The following is a 17,616-nucleotide window of genomic DNA, read 5'->3' as shown; positions in this document are numbered from 1 at the left end:
TTTGCTGCAAGAGCAGAAACCTTTTCTTCCTTAGGATTTTTTTTTTAATGAACACCCCCGCCCGCCAATAATAATAATTAAAAAGTTGATACAGAGGGATTTCCCCGTTGCAGGACGCACACACCAGCCCCGTGCAGCCAGCAGCAGGATGGAGGTACCAGCAGCTGTCAGCACGCTCAGCGCTGCTCTTCTCAGTGATTCTTGTCCCCACGTAACACCTTAAAAACCTCCCCAGTGCCACATAAGCTACTTTGGAGATTTCCCTGTGACCTCATGGCTTGGACTGGACTCTGTAATTACTCACTTTTTCCTGTTCCGCAGCAAGTGTAAAACCAGGGCTTTTGCATCATTTCAGAAGCCTCTGCGTGCTCAGCAGTGTTGCTGATTGCGCAGCAGAGCTGCTGGGGTTCAAATGGCAGCTGCGTGTTACGGGTGCACTGTGTGCCCCTGTTGGCCCCAGGGCGATGCACTCTGCCTTCAGCTGCTGCAAGGGCTGAGAAATGCTGAAGAATGATTTTCGTTGCTGTGTTAACTTCTGTTTTTGAGCAAGCTGTTTATTCCGGGCTTTCAGCATAAGGAACTTTCCTTGTTTTAAGTTGCACTAGGAGTGAAGATGGTTAATCCTACTGTTTTTGTGCTTTTAGGTTGCATTTCTGTTGGAGCCTTTGGCTTGGCCTTGCAACATACGCAGCAACTGTGACTCTGGCTTGATGACCCCCAGGCACGAGTGTAGCAGATGTAATTGCAGTACCCCCAGTTACTGAGGCTCAGCCCTGCCTGGTGCTGCATGCTTCCTACCACTTCCTTGTTGGAGGCTTGCAATGCACATCAAGAGGTGGTTCGAGTACAGAGCACTGGATTTCTGTTAAAAACCGATTTTAGTTGGCTGCTTTGTGTAAGCAAGTGCTGGGGAACTGAGATAACTGTGGGGTCCATGAGTATCATCCATGGTTGGCTCCATTGTCCTCCTGTTAAAAGGAATAGGAGCCTTCTGTTACGCCCTTGGGACAGCAGTTGCTGAATGCTTCTCCCAGCTCTGTGTGTTCCCTGCTTGCTATCAGGCCACTACAGATTGCCCAGCTCAGGCTGGGGCAGATAGCAGCTCCTGCTGCTGCTGCACATCATCGTTGGGCAGCTCGGAGACATGGGGCTGCCCTCAGCCCTATGGCCGTATGGGCTGCACAGGGCTTTGAGGTGCTTGTGCTGTGGCACTGCAGGAAGCTCACTGCAGTGGTGGAAGGCTGGAGACTGTCTTGTGCTGAGGTCCCCGCAAGGCTGCTCTGACAAATGGTGCTGCTGCTTCACCGCCTGGCCTCTGCCAGAGGCTCAGAAATGCCGGACTGTTTTCAGGTGTATTTCACAAGACACAGGCTTGTGCTCCCTGCAGGAACAAATGGGCTCTGAGCTTCAGTTTACACCAGTGAGATCCCTGCTGCTGAAATGAGCATTGCGCCGGGATCGCTGTGGGGAGGCAGGATTGGATTGCCACAGTTAATCCACTTTAAGGAGATACTGTCAACTTGAAATATAACTTCAATTCTCTTATGGAAGCGGATTTTGGTATTGGGGTTTTATTTTTAGTCTCACTCTGTTTGCATCCCTTTTGTGGAAAGGCAGGAACAGCATTCAGAATGTGTGTGGTGAGAGGTTGGGGTCTGCACTCCATCAGCAGCTGCAGCTCCCTCCAGTGTGCTTGGAGGTTGACAGGGCAAGTCCTCATGTTGTGGATTGGAGATAATGTGCTTTTTAACTTAATTACCTTTCTGGGTTCTTCGGAAGTGTGCACGCAGCCATACCTCCGGGCCAAGGCTGTGATACAGCGGCTGTGGCTGGCAGGCAGGGATCTGGATTGCAGCTGCTAGCAGCTCTGCCAGTACAGCGGGGTGAGTGCAGGTTCAGGCTTTGTAAGAACCAACGAACTGACAAAGATAAGTTACTCACAGTCCTGCTGTTTTTTGGGCTTCTTCCTGTTTGCTTTTATTTAAAACTCCATCCCTTGTGTGGTGATGTCAGTAAGCACTGGATGCTGGTGAGCTGTTTGATGTCATAGCATTGACTTGAAGTTGGGGAACATGACATCTCTTCAGTGGGTTTGCATTGCTTCTGCCTTGGCCAAATCAGTTCTGTGATGCCAGTGTCTTCCTGCAGGTCTGCCTTGGTGATGATGTCTCACCTGCTTCCTCCTCACCTTCACTGCTGTCAGTGCCACGTGGATGCCAATAGCCCACAGGTCAGGAAGGCAGCCTGTCCTCCTGCGTGTCCCTTGTGCAATGCTCTGGGCTCAGCTGCTTGGTGTCTTTCTGGACAGTAACAAGAGCAGACTAGGTTGGCATTGTGCAGTCTCTGTAGCAGGCTGTTACTTGTCATTTGTGTGCTTCGTGCTGCTTTAATGTAGAGGTTTCCCATCTGTGGCTCATTTTATTTAATTATGAAACTGTATGTGTACTGCCACAAAGTGGGGTGACAAAGGACAGGCGTGCAGAGCTGGTTCCTGTGCTACCTGTGGCTGCCAGCTAGTGACCCAAGCAGTTTGGCAGTGCCTCACCGCCTGCTCTCCCACATCCTCCAGAGTGAGATTTGCTTGCTGCTTGTATTAAGCTCATGACAGGGGAGGGCTTTTTCCCTTGTGCAAACGATTGCAAATTTACTTTCAGAATCCCTTCCTGGAGCACCCAGGTGCTGGGTCCCGTCTCTGCAGATGGAAGTTCCCATGCACACAAGCAGTGCCTGGCAAGAAATGTGACGTTTGCTTTGGGCAAGGTGGTTGTACAATGCCCCTTTGTGTTTTGAAGGTCATCTTGCATGGTTTGCCCCAAAACCCTGTGCAGAGGAAGACTGGTGTTATAAGGCTTGGGTGGGGGCTGCCTGGGTGCATTCCTTCTGCCCTGCCCCACCAACCTAATGCTTTGATGCTCCCTCCACCTTCCCCAGGGCATAAATCTCTGTGATCAGAGCATTTTGATCCCTTGTGTCACCTAAGCCATAGCTGCCTGGCCTCCCTGTCCTCTGGGGAGGAGCAAAGACAGAAGAAAGGCCTGGGAAAAGGCATGTGTTGACTCTAGAGGTGTGTGCCGGAGGTTGACAGGCAGATCAGATCCTGCCTGAGAAGCCTGGGGCTCCTGCAGCGGGGAGAAGGGGCAGGCAGTGGGTGCTGCTCACTGCCCCTCCTGGGGCCGGTCTAATCTCATACTCCACAGGAAAGCTATCCTCCACAGAGATGCACTCCAATGGCAGAAAGAAAAATAAAATTCCCCATGCAATGTGGTGGACCACAAGGAGGTGAGGAGGGAAGGGACCGCAACAGCAAGATGCCCATGCCTGGCTGGGCAGAGTGCAGGAGCAAGAACTGCACGGGAGTGTGTGTGGTGGAGGGTGCTCATTTACACTCATCGCTAGTTTTTGCAGCAAATGTGTAATACTGTCTATTTTGGGATATGGAACACATCTGTTTTCTTTCATGCTTGCTTTCAAATTTTTTTTTTAAACAGTGTGAAACAAACATTAGTGTGTGATTGCAGTTCCTATTCTCATAAGGAGCATAGGTGGGAGGAGGAAGTGTCAAGAACCACTTTTTCCCCAGTCCAGCCATGCTAGCATCTTGAGAGCGAGGCTGCGTGTCAGATACCTTGTGCCTTACTGGCAACTCGAGCATTTTACTCTCCTTAAAGTGACAAAAAAGCCACGGGCAGCACAGGCTGGGTCTGGGCATGCAGCACTGCGGGGTGTCCGTGACTCCGGGTGGCTGTTCTGCTCGGCTGAATCTCATGCTTCAAGAGAGCATGGATTTAAATGAAGCAGCTTTAACTTCTCATGAATAAAAGCATTGTTGCTGGAATTTGTTTTGTACAGTCCTTAGCGTGATAACGCTGTTTGCCACAGTCAGACCAAGTTCTGCTGATAGCAGCTGCAGTGCAGATTATGTGTTACTGCAGAGGAGACAGGATCAGGAAGCTAGAAATAAGGAACAAGAGCAGTGGGGCAGGTGCAGAGCAGCCTCTTGCACGCAGGACAGTGTGGTACTGGGCTGTTGCCTGTTTGTTTTTCCATGGTGCAGACCCCCTGTTTGGTCAAGGAGTGATTCTCCTTTTTCCTGACTGCTGGTCATGATACTTTTTGCTGTTGAATCTGTTGTTCTGTAATACAAGGTGGGACTTTGTTCCATAAGGAATGGTGCTAGGAACGTGCTTGTGAATACCTAGGGAGCAGCCCCGAGTGGCCCTGCCCTTCCCCAAGTGCATGAGCTGCGAGCAGCCTCCTAACCCCAAGAGCACCGTGGGTTTTGGTCTGTGCCTGCCAGCTCCAACATGCTCCTTTGAACAGCCCAGTCTCTTATCAAAGCCCATACCCTGAAAAAAAATCTGTTTCTCAACTGTAACTGTTTTTCTTCAAAGTTGCAGAACATTCTCCTACCCGGAGCTTTTTTTTTCCCAGAAACAGCTCAACCGTTTGGCTAAAAATAAATAAAATCAAACAAAAACCCAGCCTCAGGCAAGTGAAATGTTCATGTGTGCAGCTCAAGTTTGGAGAGGTTTAAAACTGCTGCAAGGAGGAGCTGGAAAGCACTGGTCAGAGTTAAAGCGATGCTGCCAATTAAACCCTCTGTGTTTAGAAACTTCCTCTGAGAATTAGATATGTGCAGGGGTTGCATTTTATTCTTCACTTGAAACCCTTTCTGACTCCAGTTGTATTTTGCTGAGAATAATGATGATCTGCTGCATTGTACGGGCGAAGTTTAGAGTTTGGCTTGTTGCTCAATTGCAACTGCAAGCGTAGCAATTTGCTTTTAACAGTGGAAACTGTAAAAGCAAACAGGCCCTCTATTAATAGCAGGGTTTTCGGACTTGTCTTTAATGTAATCCTGTTGCCCTTGGTTTATGCGCTTTTCTTTTTGGTTAAAGCTGCTGCTTTCTGTCTGTAACTGTTTGTATCCTCTCTGCTGGGGAGGTTTTTGAAATTGCTGTCTTGAGGAAAAGCAAAGCTTGCTGAGAAGATAATCAGAGTCTCAACCAGAAGAAACCTTCACTGTGAAACAGGTGTCTGCTCAGACAGTGATGATGTTTTTCAGCCATAGGTGCTGAATTGCTGTGAGCGTTTTTCTGCCAAGGGTCTCACTTGCTAAGGCTCGTGGCTGAGAGCAGCCTGCCTTTGGCAGTTTGTTCCTTGGTGCTGGTGGACTGCATGCAGTTGGAAGACTTTATCCTTTTACAGAGAGGAGGAAGTGCTTGGGGCGTGTTATCTAGGAAGGGTGGGTTTGTGTCTTCCAAGAAACTTGGAATTGCGGTGATGGAGTGTGTTCTTAAGCAACTTGTTTTTCCCAGGAAATATCATGTCAGGGGATTTTCCAAGGGAGTTTCTGTATTTTAATTGTGTTTAGGGAGTGGGTGCCAGTGCTGGGAGCTCTGCCTGTGCCCATCTCCATGCTTGGCTGTTCCTTTCATGGCCTTCTGCTGGAAAGTGCCCACCAGAGTCCCCCACTGAGCCCTGCTCCAGGGCAGTCAGTAGTTGCCAGTGTGCTGGCACAGCTCGAGCTTGCAAAATACATTATGTGAGACCTTGCACTGAAAGCTGCTTCTCCTGGTACTTCATGTCAGAAGAATTTCCGTGATAGCTGAGGTCCACTACTGGGAAGCAGGTCCACAGGCTGGTTTTTGCCTGGCAGGTTTTGCCAGTGCTGTGGCTCACTGAGAGCACACAAGTTTTGGACTTTACCTGCGTGTTCTCTGCCCAGCCAGTGGACTTGGATCTGGACATCTGGGCTTTGATCTCTGCAAATAATTAAATGTCACCACAGGAAAGCTGGGAGAACTGCAACCTCTGCTCCTCTTATCTCTGATGAGCAGACTGTCTTCTTTGTGCCCCTGTTTTAATAACCAAGAGATTGCAGGGCTGTGGGCACCCCAGCCTTGAGGTTCTGTGCCCACTGAGGCTGAGGGTTATTGCTGGGGCCTTTCACACCGTTGCAGTTGTATCAGTAGTGAGCGCTGTGTGAGCTGTGCATTGGTGGGACGGGCCTGCTCACCTTCATCTTAACCATGAGGACACCATGCCCATCAGGAGGTGTGTCCTGCTGATGGGAAGGTGAGCAGTAAGTTCACAGTTGGTAATCGTAAGCCACTTCTGGTAGTAATGATATCATAGAACCATTTAGTTTGGAAAAGACCTATGGGATCACCAGGTCTAACCATCACCTAACGCTGCAGTCTGCAACCAAATCACATCCCTGAGTACTACTCTCACCCACCTCCATGAAGAAATTCTTCCTGATAGCCTTTGTGTACCTCCCCGTGCAACTTGAGGCTATTTCCTTGTGTCCTATCAGTTGTCACCTCAGGAAAATCATTGACTGCATCTTAGCTGGTGCTTACAGAGGGCACAAAGGCCTCTCCTCAGGCTGAGCAGCCCCAGTTCTCTCAACTGTACCTCATAACTCTTGTTTTCCAGTCTCATCACCGGCTTTGTTGCTCTTCTCTGAATCCTTCAGCAACAAAAAATCCTTTTTATAGCGAGAGGCCCAAACTAAGCACAGTGCTTGAGGTTGGGCCTCACTGAGGAGGACTGTCTGTGACCAGCTGCTCTAATGCCATTCACAGCGATACTCCATGATATCCTCTCTGTTGCAGTTTTGCTTTCCTGTGGTTCTTTGCACGCTATCTGCAGGATGGCATTACTAACACAGTGCAGCCCAGCTGCTCTCCTTAACCACTGCACTGCAGTTTGCTGAATTATTTTGGCTTTTCTGGCATCTGACCACCAGGTTATTCACTGGCTGTAATCTGTGAATACTGGATCTAGTTAGCTAGTACTTTGGTTTTTGCAGTACATAAGGCTCCAGGATGTGTGTGGATCTGTTACATGGATTGCAGTCACCAATTTGTGGTTACAAAGTGATGCTTTCCCTGCAATGCTGGTCTGCCTGGCCCTGGTGCAGTGCCTGAGTTTCTCCGTGCTGCATGAGGCTGATGCCTGCTGCAGTTACAGGAAGGTGCTTTGCTTTTGTTTTGTTGCTTTTTGGTTTGCACAGGACAGTTTATCTTGACCTACAGCATCTGTCCTCCTGCTGAGTGGTGGGAGGATGTGGTGAAAGTGGTCCTCAGCCTGTCCATGTGGTGAAAGCCTTGGATGCTGCCTTTACCCCTTTACTTCCAGTGGAGTCCAGTGGGATGCAGGTGTTTGGGAACAGCTTTTGTAACAACAGGAGGAGGATAAAAGACATCACTTACAGCATTGCCTCTGTGTTTTCATCCTTTGGGCACATGGTTGGGGTTGTGGCAGACAGGTCCTGTGGATTTCAGATCTTGCCTTCAGGGCTGCCAACTCCACCAGACTGTGGCCAGAAAGTTGGCTGGAAATTTTGCTTGAAGATGCTTTGTCACAAATGGAAGGGGAAAACATCAATATGCATTTAAAATCTCCTTTTCACTATCCTGGATGTGAAGTTGCTGCAATAGCAATACATCTGCTTTCAAAATGTTCTGTACTCTCTTGCTTTGTTGTATCTTGTATTGCAGCAGTCATAGGCTGTAAATGAAACTTGCCTTAACCAAGCACTTTATCAAGCAGAAAACACCTCATGATTGCAAATATATGCATTTTTAAAAAATCTTTGTACGTTAAAATTTAGATGCATTAAATATAGATATAAGTGCATTAAATATATTTATAAAGATATGCATTTGCTTGTGGAGTTTCTTTTGGACTTAGCCAAAATCAAAGAAGCTCAGTGCCAATGGCTGGCACAAGGTGCCTCATGGTGGCAGGGAGCTGGTATATGATGGGACTGATACATGATGGGACTGATACATGATGGGACTGATACATGATGGAACTGGTACAGAGGCAGTGGTCCTGGGCCAGGCTTTTCCTCCTCTCCTTTCACTGCCAGAGATGACACCTGCAGCAAAGCCCCAGTTTGCATGCTACCATTGAGTAGTCCGTTCTGAGAGGTTTAATCAGAGCTGATTTGGGATGAGCTCCTTGGTCCATGCCTGCATGGGATGAGTGCTCTGCGTGTTTTGTTTGGATTTGTGTGGTTTTCCCCCCTGCTTTCACCGGTGCTGTTGCCACATCGTGTTGTGAGGCAATGAAGAGGTAAGCTGGGGGAGCTGGCCCTGCACAACAGCAGCCACCTTCTTTGCCAGGCTTATGTATGGGTGCTTCCTGCTGAGGAAGCATGGATGCTGCAGAACCAATATACTATACATGGTTTTTTAGCTCATTATACAGTAACTGATGTGTGATTTGAAGGAACTTTGGATGTCTTTTTTGAGCACCTGTTGTATGTCATTGACTACAGTCATTTCTTTTTTCCAAAACTTTGGTCATTTTGAGGTAGAATTTCAACTGAAGCTGATTTACTCTAAAAGCATGCCCACCCTTGACATTCAGCTGTAATTGATAGCATTTGTAGTCAGAGACATTTGTTCTGTTCTCCTTAATGGAAGGTTAATGCGCTTATCTTTGCCATGGCTGTTTGTAAAGGGCTTTTTGGGTTTTTTTTGCTGCAGCTGAAGTCAAGGCTGAGCACCTGGGAGACTATCCTGATGGGGTATTTGGGGAGCAAATGAGGCTCGGTTTTTATTTTGCTCAAAACTTCAACAAGATTCCAGTTCTGCCTCTTCTGTAGCCTTGAGTGAGCAGTGCTTTGTTGTAGGCTCAGCTGAAATTTGCAGGATTTAAGTGGAGGGCTCTTTGGTGTGGCCCTCATCTTGCTGTTGTAGGGCTGTATCTGGAGGGGTTGGTGATTTCCTGCTGTGTATCTTGAAAGAATTGGTGAGCAGTTGCCTTATCTGGCCTTATCTTCCAGTATCCTGTGTACCAGTTCTAAAATTCTGTGAGGCATTAGCAAAGTGGAAGACAGGCAGTGCTTCCTTAATAGATACAATTTGTTTGAAATATTGTGGGAGACACAGATCTGCATAGCAGGAGCACTCTGTTTTTCTTGCACCGTACAGGATATGTTAAAGCTGACTAAGATGTGCAACAGGCAAGACAAGATGATTTAAAGCATTTCTTAGCTCTTGTGATCCAGGCTATTTTCAGCTGTAATAAAAATTAAGTGCTGCTAGCGTATGGTGAAGCCATGTACTGCTTGTTGCCTGAGTTTCAATTGGCTTAAGGAGGGGAAAAAAAAATCTCACTGCCAGGAAATTAAATGAGGGAAATACAATCCACTTCATGAGCAGCTCTGCCATCTTTGATGATGATTCCCATGTAATTCCTCCCCGGGGCTGGAACAAAGCACAGCCGTGGGGCTGGGCGGTGATGTAACGTCCTGCGGGGCCGGGCGGCCGGGCTGCATCAGCCTTAGCTGCAGCACTGCTTTCCTGGCTCAGAGTTCTGCATGCTGGGTTTGTTCTCACTCAGTTGAAGGGAATTACTTTTTTTTCCTTTTTTTTTTCTTTCCCCCTCCCTCTTTCCTTCTTCCCAGCTCACCTTTTCTATGATTGCTTGCTCAGTGAGGGCGCATTTGTTGGCCCAACTAATTTTGTGGAGCACCTCATTTTCAGCCCTTTTTGCTGGGTGGCTTCTTCCAAATGAAGTTGAATGGATGGAAGTGGGACTTTTCACTTAACAGATACAATTCCGGTAAGTGCAGGGTGGGAAGATCAAACATGCAGGGAGAGGAAGTCGTGCATATGAAGAAACTTGTCCTGATAGTTGTGGGGACAGAAACACCCTTCTTCCTTTCCCTGTTTATGGAAAGAGGCTTTGGGGTCGGGCAGGATGGGAATGGCTGGGCTACATGTGCCATGAGTCACTGGGACCATATCCCAGCCAGGATGCTGCCCAGTTCTCCTGCACACAGCAATACAGCTCGCACCCTGCTTGCTTCCGTGGCCGTGACGCTGAAATCCCTTGTGCACCAGCATCCCAGCAGGCAGCCTGGCTCAGTCCTCCGCTCCAGAAGGCTTAAGTTCCCACGGATGAGCTGATTTCCCCCTGCTTCCAACCCTTGACGTTGTGCAGCTGGCTGTGCTCTGCCCGCGGGCTGTCGGATCCCGGTGCTGTGGATGGGTAACGTGTGCTGGGCTGGATTGACTGTGCAGCTCTGCTACCCAGCCTGACGGGAACAGGAGCCAAAAGGATTTCCTGAGGATAAACAATTACAGGCCACGTGTTGAGGTTTTCTTTCTTGCCGGGCTAATTGCTCTGCTCCCAGTAGCTGGTCTAGCCGCATGTGCAGCCCAGAGCATAAATCTGGTTGCTGGAGTGACCTGGAGGAGGAGAATACTGCGCATGGGGTCTGGGGCACCTGAAGTTGCTTCTGCCTGGGAGCAAGGGCTGAACCAGGTGATATCTCTATCTCTTCCCCCTCTTCCCCTCCCCATTACTTCCTTGTAAATGTTTCTCTACAGAGCAGCAGGGGCAGGGCTAGAAGACAACAGTGTTAACTTGCTGAGAACAGGAAAAACTTAACTTGGAGAAGCAGGGGCAAACAGGCAGGGTCCCAGCAGCTGGGGCTGAGTGCCTGGCTGCCCAGGGGCTGCTCTCCTGCAGTCAGAGCTGGGGCTGGTTCGGGTGGCTGGGGGAGCATGGGGTCACAGAAATGTCACCAAGCGTCCCATGGCATTTAGATTTTAGTTGTTGTTTCTATAACTGAAGAACCGAGGCTTTGAAAGGACTAGAAAACAACTAGAAAACCAGCAAATTATAGCTGTTTGGACTGATGCAAGCACTGACAATTGCAATCTTTGAGCTTTTTTATTTTTATTTTTATCCAGTTTGCTCTTTCGCTAATTTTTGCCAGAGCAAATCGCTGCCTGTGCTCTGGAGAGCTCTCTGCCTTTCCAAAATAGCTGCCCGCAAGCAGACGTGTGTGCACAGCGTGAGCTGGGAGGGGAGGGGGAGAGGTCTGGAGGAGGGAAGACCTCGCTGTATTTTCTTTGTGACCGCTGTAAAAGCGTTTGGGCTCTTGTTCAAAATCCTTCTTCTGTTCTCAGCTCTGGAGTGTTCCTGCGATACTGAATTTGAGATGCCGGCAGCATGCTGGTTGAACTTTATTTTGGTCTGAACCAAAAAAAAAAAAAAAAAAAAAGAAAAAAAAATGCTGCTGCAATGTGAAGGAGGGTTTTGTAACCCTGGCTCCTGCAAGGCAGAGGGAAGAGCTGAGATCCTGAAAACTTCCAGAGGGCAGTGGTTGTGCTTGAACAGTAGCAGCATACTTTCCACAAAATAGCAGCAATTGAGTAAGGTTTTCCCAGTTGGTAGCTGCTGGCTTTGGTCTGTTAGGCGTTCTGCATCACAACTGATCCTGACTTTCTGCAAATTGCTGCTGAGCTGAAGCTGTAATTACTGCCGATGTGGTGTATGTGCTGGGAAAGTATGGTGCTACATGATTTGTGGACAGGCAAAAAAGCACCCGAAAAGCTCTTAGGCTTTTTCATCCCCATAGTGCTTCATGTCTCTTGGGATGCACAACACAGGACCGCGCCGACCGCCTCCAGCTCTGGTCAGAGCAGGCTTTTTCCATAGCTCAAACTACCAGGTTTGGAGCAAAAGGAAGTAAATTAAAGGACAGCGAGTGACCCATGAAACTGTTGACCAAAGGGCAGGATGGTGGCTGGTGGCTGTGAGGCTGAGCAGGAGCACAGGCTGCACTGGGGTGCACTGAGAGCCTCACCGGGATCTCCCCAGCTCTGCCAGAAGCCACAGGCATCTCCTTCCTCTGCCACCAGCTGATCTCTTGTATCCCTACCTGCTTCTGTCACCGTCCTGGGGGACGTGAGATGACTGTGCTGTCCCGTATTTTCCAGCCCATGCTGGTGAGGGGGCAAGGTGGAGGCCCCTCAGCCAAGAGGATTGGGGCAGGCCTCCAGCCTCATGCTGCTGTAACAGCACACGTGGCTGGGGCCTCTCATTAGTAGAACTAAGGGTCACTGCCTGTGTCTGGCTTCTCTCACTGGCAGATTAATCAAAGCCATAAGTGCTCTATTTCCAGGCTCTTTGGCACAGCTCGCTTCCCCACATGCGCGTAGCAGGACCTGTGCCTGCAGGGCTGCCCCCAGTGATGCTCCTGGGGCCAGGCTGTGCTTCTGGCTCCAGGAAAGGGCTGGTTCCTGCAGGGACTTTATCTGGAAAAGAAGAAAGAATGCTTAGGTTTCCTCTCTCCACCCTTCTTACATCTTTCAAGTAGCTCTTTCCCTTGTTTTCCACACCCTCCGTTGCTCCCTGTGCTTTTATCACTGGCTTTATTTGCCAGATCAACTTTTCCAGGAATCTTGGTTGGTTTGGGTTCTGCTCTTCCCAAGCCCATTGTTCTTGCTGAAGGTGACAGTGCCCTATCCATGGGTGCACGCAGCAAGGCCACATGTCCTTGGGGGACCTTCTGTTGCTGCTCTGTGCCTTAGCTTTTGTTGAGACAAGTGTAATTTGGGTAGGGGATGCTCTGCTGGGGACAAGGGATAAGGTTCAGGTGTTGAGCACCCTGCAGCATGGTTATGTGCTGATCATGCTACCCTTGCTCTTGGTGAAGAAGAGCTGTTTGTTGTTTGTTGTTTGTTTTTTTTTTCCATGGCATTGGTCCTTTTTTCATCATATTGTCCTTCCATGCCCTTTGTAGGTGCATGTCGCTTGGTGGTCATTGGGATGGGTGGCTCAGAGCCACTACTGTTACTGTTTTCTTAATTTCCATTTTTCATGTGTTTAAATGGCAACTTTCTGCCGTGCTCTGCTCCTGGCCACCCCCCCTGTACATGTGGCAGCCACCTTGGTCCCAGTTCCTCTGGCTGCCCTGAGCTTTGCTCAGCTCCCGCTGTTTGTTGCTGGACTATGGGTTCTCAGAGCTGCAAACGCAGGGATATTCCCCTTAGGACAAGGCAGGTTATCAGCTCTCGCAGACACAGTTGGAAGTGCAGTTGATTCAGATCGATGGAGCTCGCTCTTTAGATTGGGAGATCTGCCTAGCATGTGGTCCGTGTGGGTAAGCATAGCCTTAGCTTCTAAATTATTAAGTGTTTTGTCAAAGCGTTGCTTGTACTCACACAGAAGTGACTCAGTGCATAGAGTAATATAAAAATTGGCAAGAAGAATTTCAATTAAAAATATATTGGGTGGGTAACAGTGCTGAGCAGGTGGGGAGGTCGGCGTGCTGCTGCGGCTGCCTGGCAGTTTGAGGGGGCTAGGTGAAATTTGTGGGAGCTTTTTAGAGTTGTACACGTGTTGTTCTCCTTGAACTGAGGAACTATTTGTTCTGAGAATAAATGAAACAGGACAGGCTGGTTTGGGAGTTGTTATTTTTGTTGGCTTTTTCTTAGTAAATCGTGTCGCCTTCTCTACTACTTCTGTGATACGTGGAACAATGCAGGAGTGATTAGACTTTAAACTATTCATGAGATCTAAGCCGAGTAACGTAGTTTAATCTTTCTTCTGCATATATTTAATATAAGCTGTGATTTCATTCAAATGGTTGAGCTTTGTACTTGTACAGTATCATCTCTGGTTTTGGTGGATGGCTTTTTTTAATGCCTGTGGTTTCTGTTAGATCTGTTTCTGTGAGTTATTTGTCTTTACTCTGTGGCTTGAAGATATATTCAGCACACATGAAAGGAATTCCTTTTGATTAGTTTTTGGTTGATGTGCTTCTTGCAACCATACTAAATTAAATGTGTTTCTTTTTTCCCCATCTACTTTTTCTGAAAACGAAGGAAGCGGGGAGCACGGATGCTGGTTTCCATAGCTCACTTCTACAGAGCATGAGTTCATCCTTGTTGAACTTGGTCTTTGCCATTAATTTTTACCCAAGTTTGCTAATTTTTACCAAGATGACCACGTGCCAATCTGTTCTGTGCTGCAATAGTTTCCCTGAAATTTGGGAGAGCTGATGAAGGAGTGGGAGGTGCACAGGCAGGAAAGGAGAGAGGTACAAATTTAGGCTAAGAATGTTGGAATTGTTTGGAATGGAAAGCTTAATTCTGCCATCTCTATGTAGTGATTGCTTCAGGTCATAAGTGCTGTTGGTAATTAGCTGCCCTCATCTGGCCCATTGCCATCAAGCAGTAGCTGTTCCCAGCTCATCCCAAAACAACTGATAGCAGAATGCTGAGCCTCAATTGACTTTCATGGTTGTATTGATAGATGGGCTTTTAAAATTTGGACAACGTAAGAAAATAGCAATCATCCCTGATGCCTCCTTTTTGGGGCTGCAGTTTCAGACAGTCAGTCATTCTCTGCTAAGAAAAAAAGCCACTCTAAGAATGGAACACTTGGGTTCTTCTAGAATATTTAAAAGAAATGTGTTTATCTGAGTTGGTCCTTCCCTTCTGAGCTACGTGCCTAGGGGTCTCTGGACCTGCACAGAGCAAATGAGACTGAAATGCACTGCTGCTTAAGCAGAAAAGCCTCCGTTCTCCTGACATTCTATTGACATAACGGGCATTTGTATAGCAGTTAAAATGTGTGCTTATTCTTGTAAAATAAACTTTCTGTGCAGTGAGTTTGTGATGCAAAACTGTCTGCTTCGTTATTTCTGCTTTTATTTTGGATGTAAAATAGCATCCAAAAATAGCATTCAGCTCTTAAATAGTTCAGTCCTGAGTCCGTGTCCTGAGGGAGGCAGGGAGATGTTCCAGGTGGCCTTGAGGGTTTGGCAGGGGAAAAGCCTGAAGGAAGGTACAGCTTCTACCCATTGTGGGGCCCTGGGGAGAAGCCTGGAGCCTGAAGCTTTGCCTTGAATCACAGAATCGGTAAGCTTGGGAAAGACCACAGAGATCATCTAGTCCAACCATCAACCATCACCACTGCAATGTAGCCACTTGGTTTGGCTGAACGATTCCCTGCTATTGGTGGGATGGAGAAGTTAATTAAAGAACAACCAAAAGCTGGAAGCTGTTGCTACAAATATTAATTTGTTGGTTTTGTTTTTTGTTTTTTTTTTTTGAGCTAGAAGCTAAAAGTTCCCTTTTCTCATTGCCCCCTCAGTGTGCTGGGGAGGAGAAGCGGGTCGGTACACGAACTGTGGTGGTCGGGCACCGGCCGGTTTCAGAGGCAGATGCCTACGTGGCACAGAAGTTCTGCGACAACAGGATTGTCTCCTCCAAGGTGAGCTATCTGCTGGGCTGGATGAGAGGAAAGCACCTGCAAGCTGGGGTATTTCCTTGTGGTTTTTAGGCATTCCCTTTTTATGGAAAGGGCAGGCCAGGTATCATACAGCATGTGAGATGACAGCTGCTTAGATCTGTGAAAGGCAGTGGGGATTATTTTATAAATGGACATATCTATATGATTCCCCTGCCTTTTGTTTCGTGGGTTTTTCTCTCTTCAAGCAGATCAAAAATAACCATGCTTGTTTTATCCCTTTGGATGAAAGGGGAAACATTCAGACTGTATTAATATAGCTTTTGTTTGTTGTGGAAAACCGTGGTGACACCCGTCTACCTTCTGCTTAGCTTTTTCCATGACATTCATGAAGTTCTTTCAAGAGATTTGAAGCCAATTCAAGTGAAATATCAAACAAGTGGCATCCAATATTGTCAACACAGCTGGATGCATGTTGTGTTGCTTAGGAGCCGTGATGCTGAGCATACTGTTAAGCTTCTACCATGCTCAAGCTGTACAGGCTTTCTTCCTCTCCTTTCTTTATTTATACAGCTTGGATCTTGTTTGTTTGGATCTTATGACTCTGTGCTGCATTTATACTGGGGACGAGTTCGAAGTCTAAATACCTTCGATGTGTGTAGCATTCCCATTAACTTTCCCCTGATGTGCAGGAGGGGTCCTTCAGAGATCACCTTCCCATGCTTTAGTTCTCTCTCTGATAACTGGTTTGTTTTAGCACTAATTCGGTAGTTCTTCTCTGATTTATTTTTGAATATTGTGCCCTTTTTTTTTTTTTCCATTTGCATTTGCTCATGTGGACTCTTACATGAGCAGTGTTTTCTTACTAAATGAACATTGGTCTTGAGACTTGGCTGCTTAATATTCATTGTTTATTCAAAGCAGACTGAAAGATCAGATATTAGACCCATTATTTTCCGTATTATTCTTAAATTCCACATTTTCTAAGCAAATGATTCAGCTCCATTCTTAAAATGACACCAAAGGGCAGCCTAATAATGGATCTGCATGGGCAAGAAGACGTTTGTTTAAGCAAAACGGCAACTCCAGATTTTCTTTTAATTTGGAAAAAAATCTTTGCAGTGTACGTTATCTTTTCATTAAGTTGTGTCTCCTGAAATGCCCACGTAGAAGCTGTTTGTTGAAACCAATCTCATGGTGTTTATCTTTTTTTGCTCTCCACTGTCTCCAACCGTGTGGTTTGGGTTACTTTGACAAAACAGAAACAGTTGACTAACTTAAAAACCGACAAACAAAGGAGCCCCACCTGACTCCAAAACAATTTCAACTGTTTAATGAAGCGGTGGAGAGGGCCAGAGTTTGTGATGCAGTGCTGGAAGTGGAAGCTGGAGCTCAACCACAGCTGCATTGTGCCCATCGAGGGGGGATGGCTGCAGTGCTTCCTCTACCTGCTGCCGTGGTTTACCTCAACTTAAAGGAGAGAACTCGTGTCCTGTCATGTGCAGATACTTTACTTCCCATTTGCAGCCCGCAGTAAACTCTGTGTCTTGATGTCTTTGTGCTGGCACCTGGAAGCTGCAAGGTGCCCAACAGCCCGTTCCTCTCTCCCCGCAGTACACAGTGTGGAACTTCCTCCCGAAAAATCTCTTTGAGCAGTTTAGGAGAATTGCCAACTTCTACTTCCTCATCATCTTCCTCGTGCAGGTAAGAGCCTTCGTTGCCAAGCTGGGTGTCAGGGGTGTTTCTTTTTACATCCTGATGGTAAGCACAACGTGAGCACCAAGAATTGAGCTGAAACCTGCCTCTTGATGCTCATAAATGCAGTTGTTTTCCTTAAAAGCTATATTGTAATTCTAGTAAGCCATTCAAGGCATAGTAACAATTACAGGTTGGGGGCCTGTCTGAGGCAGTATTCAAATGTCTGCTGAAATTATTTAAAACCACTTCAACTCTTCAGGCATTAAGGTGAGTCAATCAGTAAAGATATGTATGGTTAATGCTGCAGAATTAAGATCTAGGATTGTGGGGGGTTTTTGGCATCATTGTTATTTTTGCTCTATAACAACATGTATTTTCCCAGATAATGTGATGTTCATACATCTCAGTTACAGTGAATTTCAAGGCAGCCAGGGGAAAAGGGCTGTATTCAATAAAATTCAGAAAAATATCATAGCAAGAGCTTTGGGAATATGACGCCCAGGATGCTGTGCTCCACAGACTGAAGAGCAGATTTTATACACGGGTGAACTTGTGCTCTGCTTTGTGCCTTCGCTAAGGGACAAGCTGAGCAAACCTGAATATTTGTTTTCTGTTCTGTCAACCAAAAAGAAAATTGGGCTGTCAGAATGCATTTCTGGGGAAGTATGGAAGGCTCACCACAGTGCATTTATTCACCTTTTAAATCCCATACTCAAGCAGATACCTTATTGTAGGACTGGTGTTGAGGCATCAAAAATCCTCCTCCAGCAAGCTCACAAGTAGCACTGTGAACAGCTTGCATTTAGATGGCATCTCTGGCATTTTGTTGGGTCGGGTCTCAAGGTATCACTCTCCCCAAGTCTCCACGTTTAAAAGACCTCACATTTTTATCCTGAGAGCAACGAG

The 17,616-nt window shown here is 47.2% G+C and overlaps 1 protein-coding gene across 6 annotated transcripts in view; it reads left to right on the top strand.

Annotated features, from left to right (window-relative positions):
* Nucleotides 1-2,149: 2,149 nt before the first annotated feature.
* The window catches only part of ATP11C (ATPase phospholipid transporting 11C), a 48,214-nt gene continuing 32,747 nt past the window's right edge, over nt 2,150-17,616 (top strand). For 2 of the 6 annotated variants that reach the window (XM_010715221.3, XM_010715222.3), the window contains exons 1-3: nt 12,827-12,919; nt 14,917-15,036; nt 16,627-16,716. In XM_010715221.3, coding sequence (XP_010713523.1) covers nt 12,905-12,919; nt 14,917-15,036; nt 16,627-16,716 — 225 coding nt within the window. In that variant the 5' untranslated portion in view covers nt 12,827-12,904. Of the gene's footprint in view, nt 2,231-9,343; nt 9,586-10,221; nt 10,291-12,825; nt 12,920-14,916; nt 15,037-16,626; nt 16,717-17,616 lie in introns of those variants that run through there. The other 4 variants (XM_010715223.1, XM_010715225.3, XM_010715224.3 and 1 more) reach the window with 4 other exon arrangements.

The sequence above is a fragment of the Meleagris gallopavo genome, chromosome 9, assembly GCF_000146605.3.
Source record: "Meleagris gallopavo isolate NT-WF06-2002-E0010 breed Aviagen turkey brand Nicholas breeding stock chromosome 9, Turkey_5.1, whole genome shotgun sequence".
NCBI lineage: Eukaryota > Metazoa > Chordata > Aves > Galliformes > Phasianidae > Meleagris > Meleagris gallopavo.
This window is presented reverse-complemented; position numbering and strand designations above follow the sequence as displayed.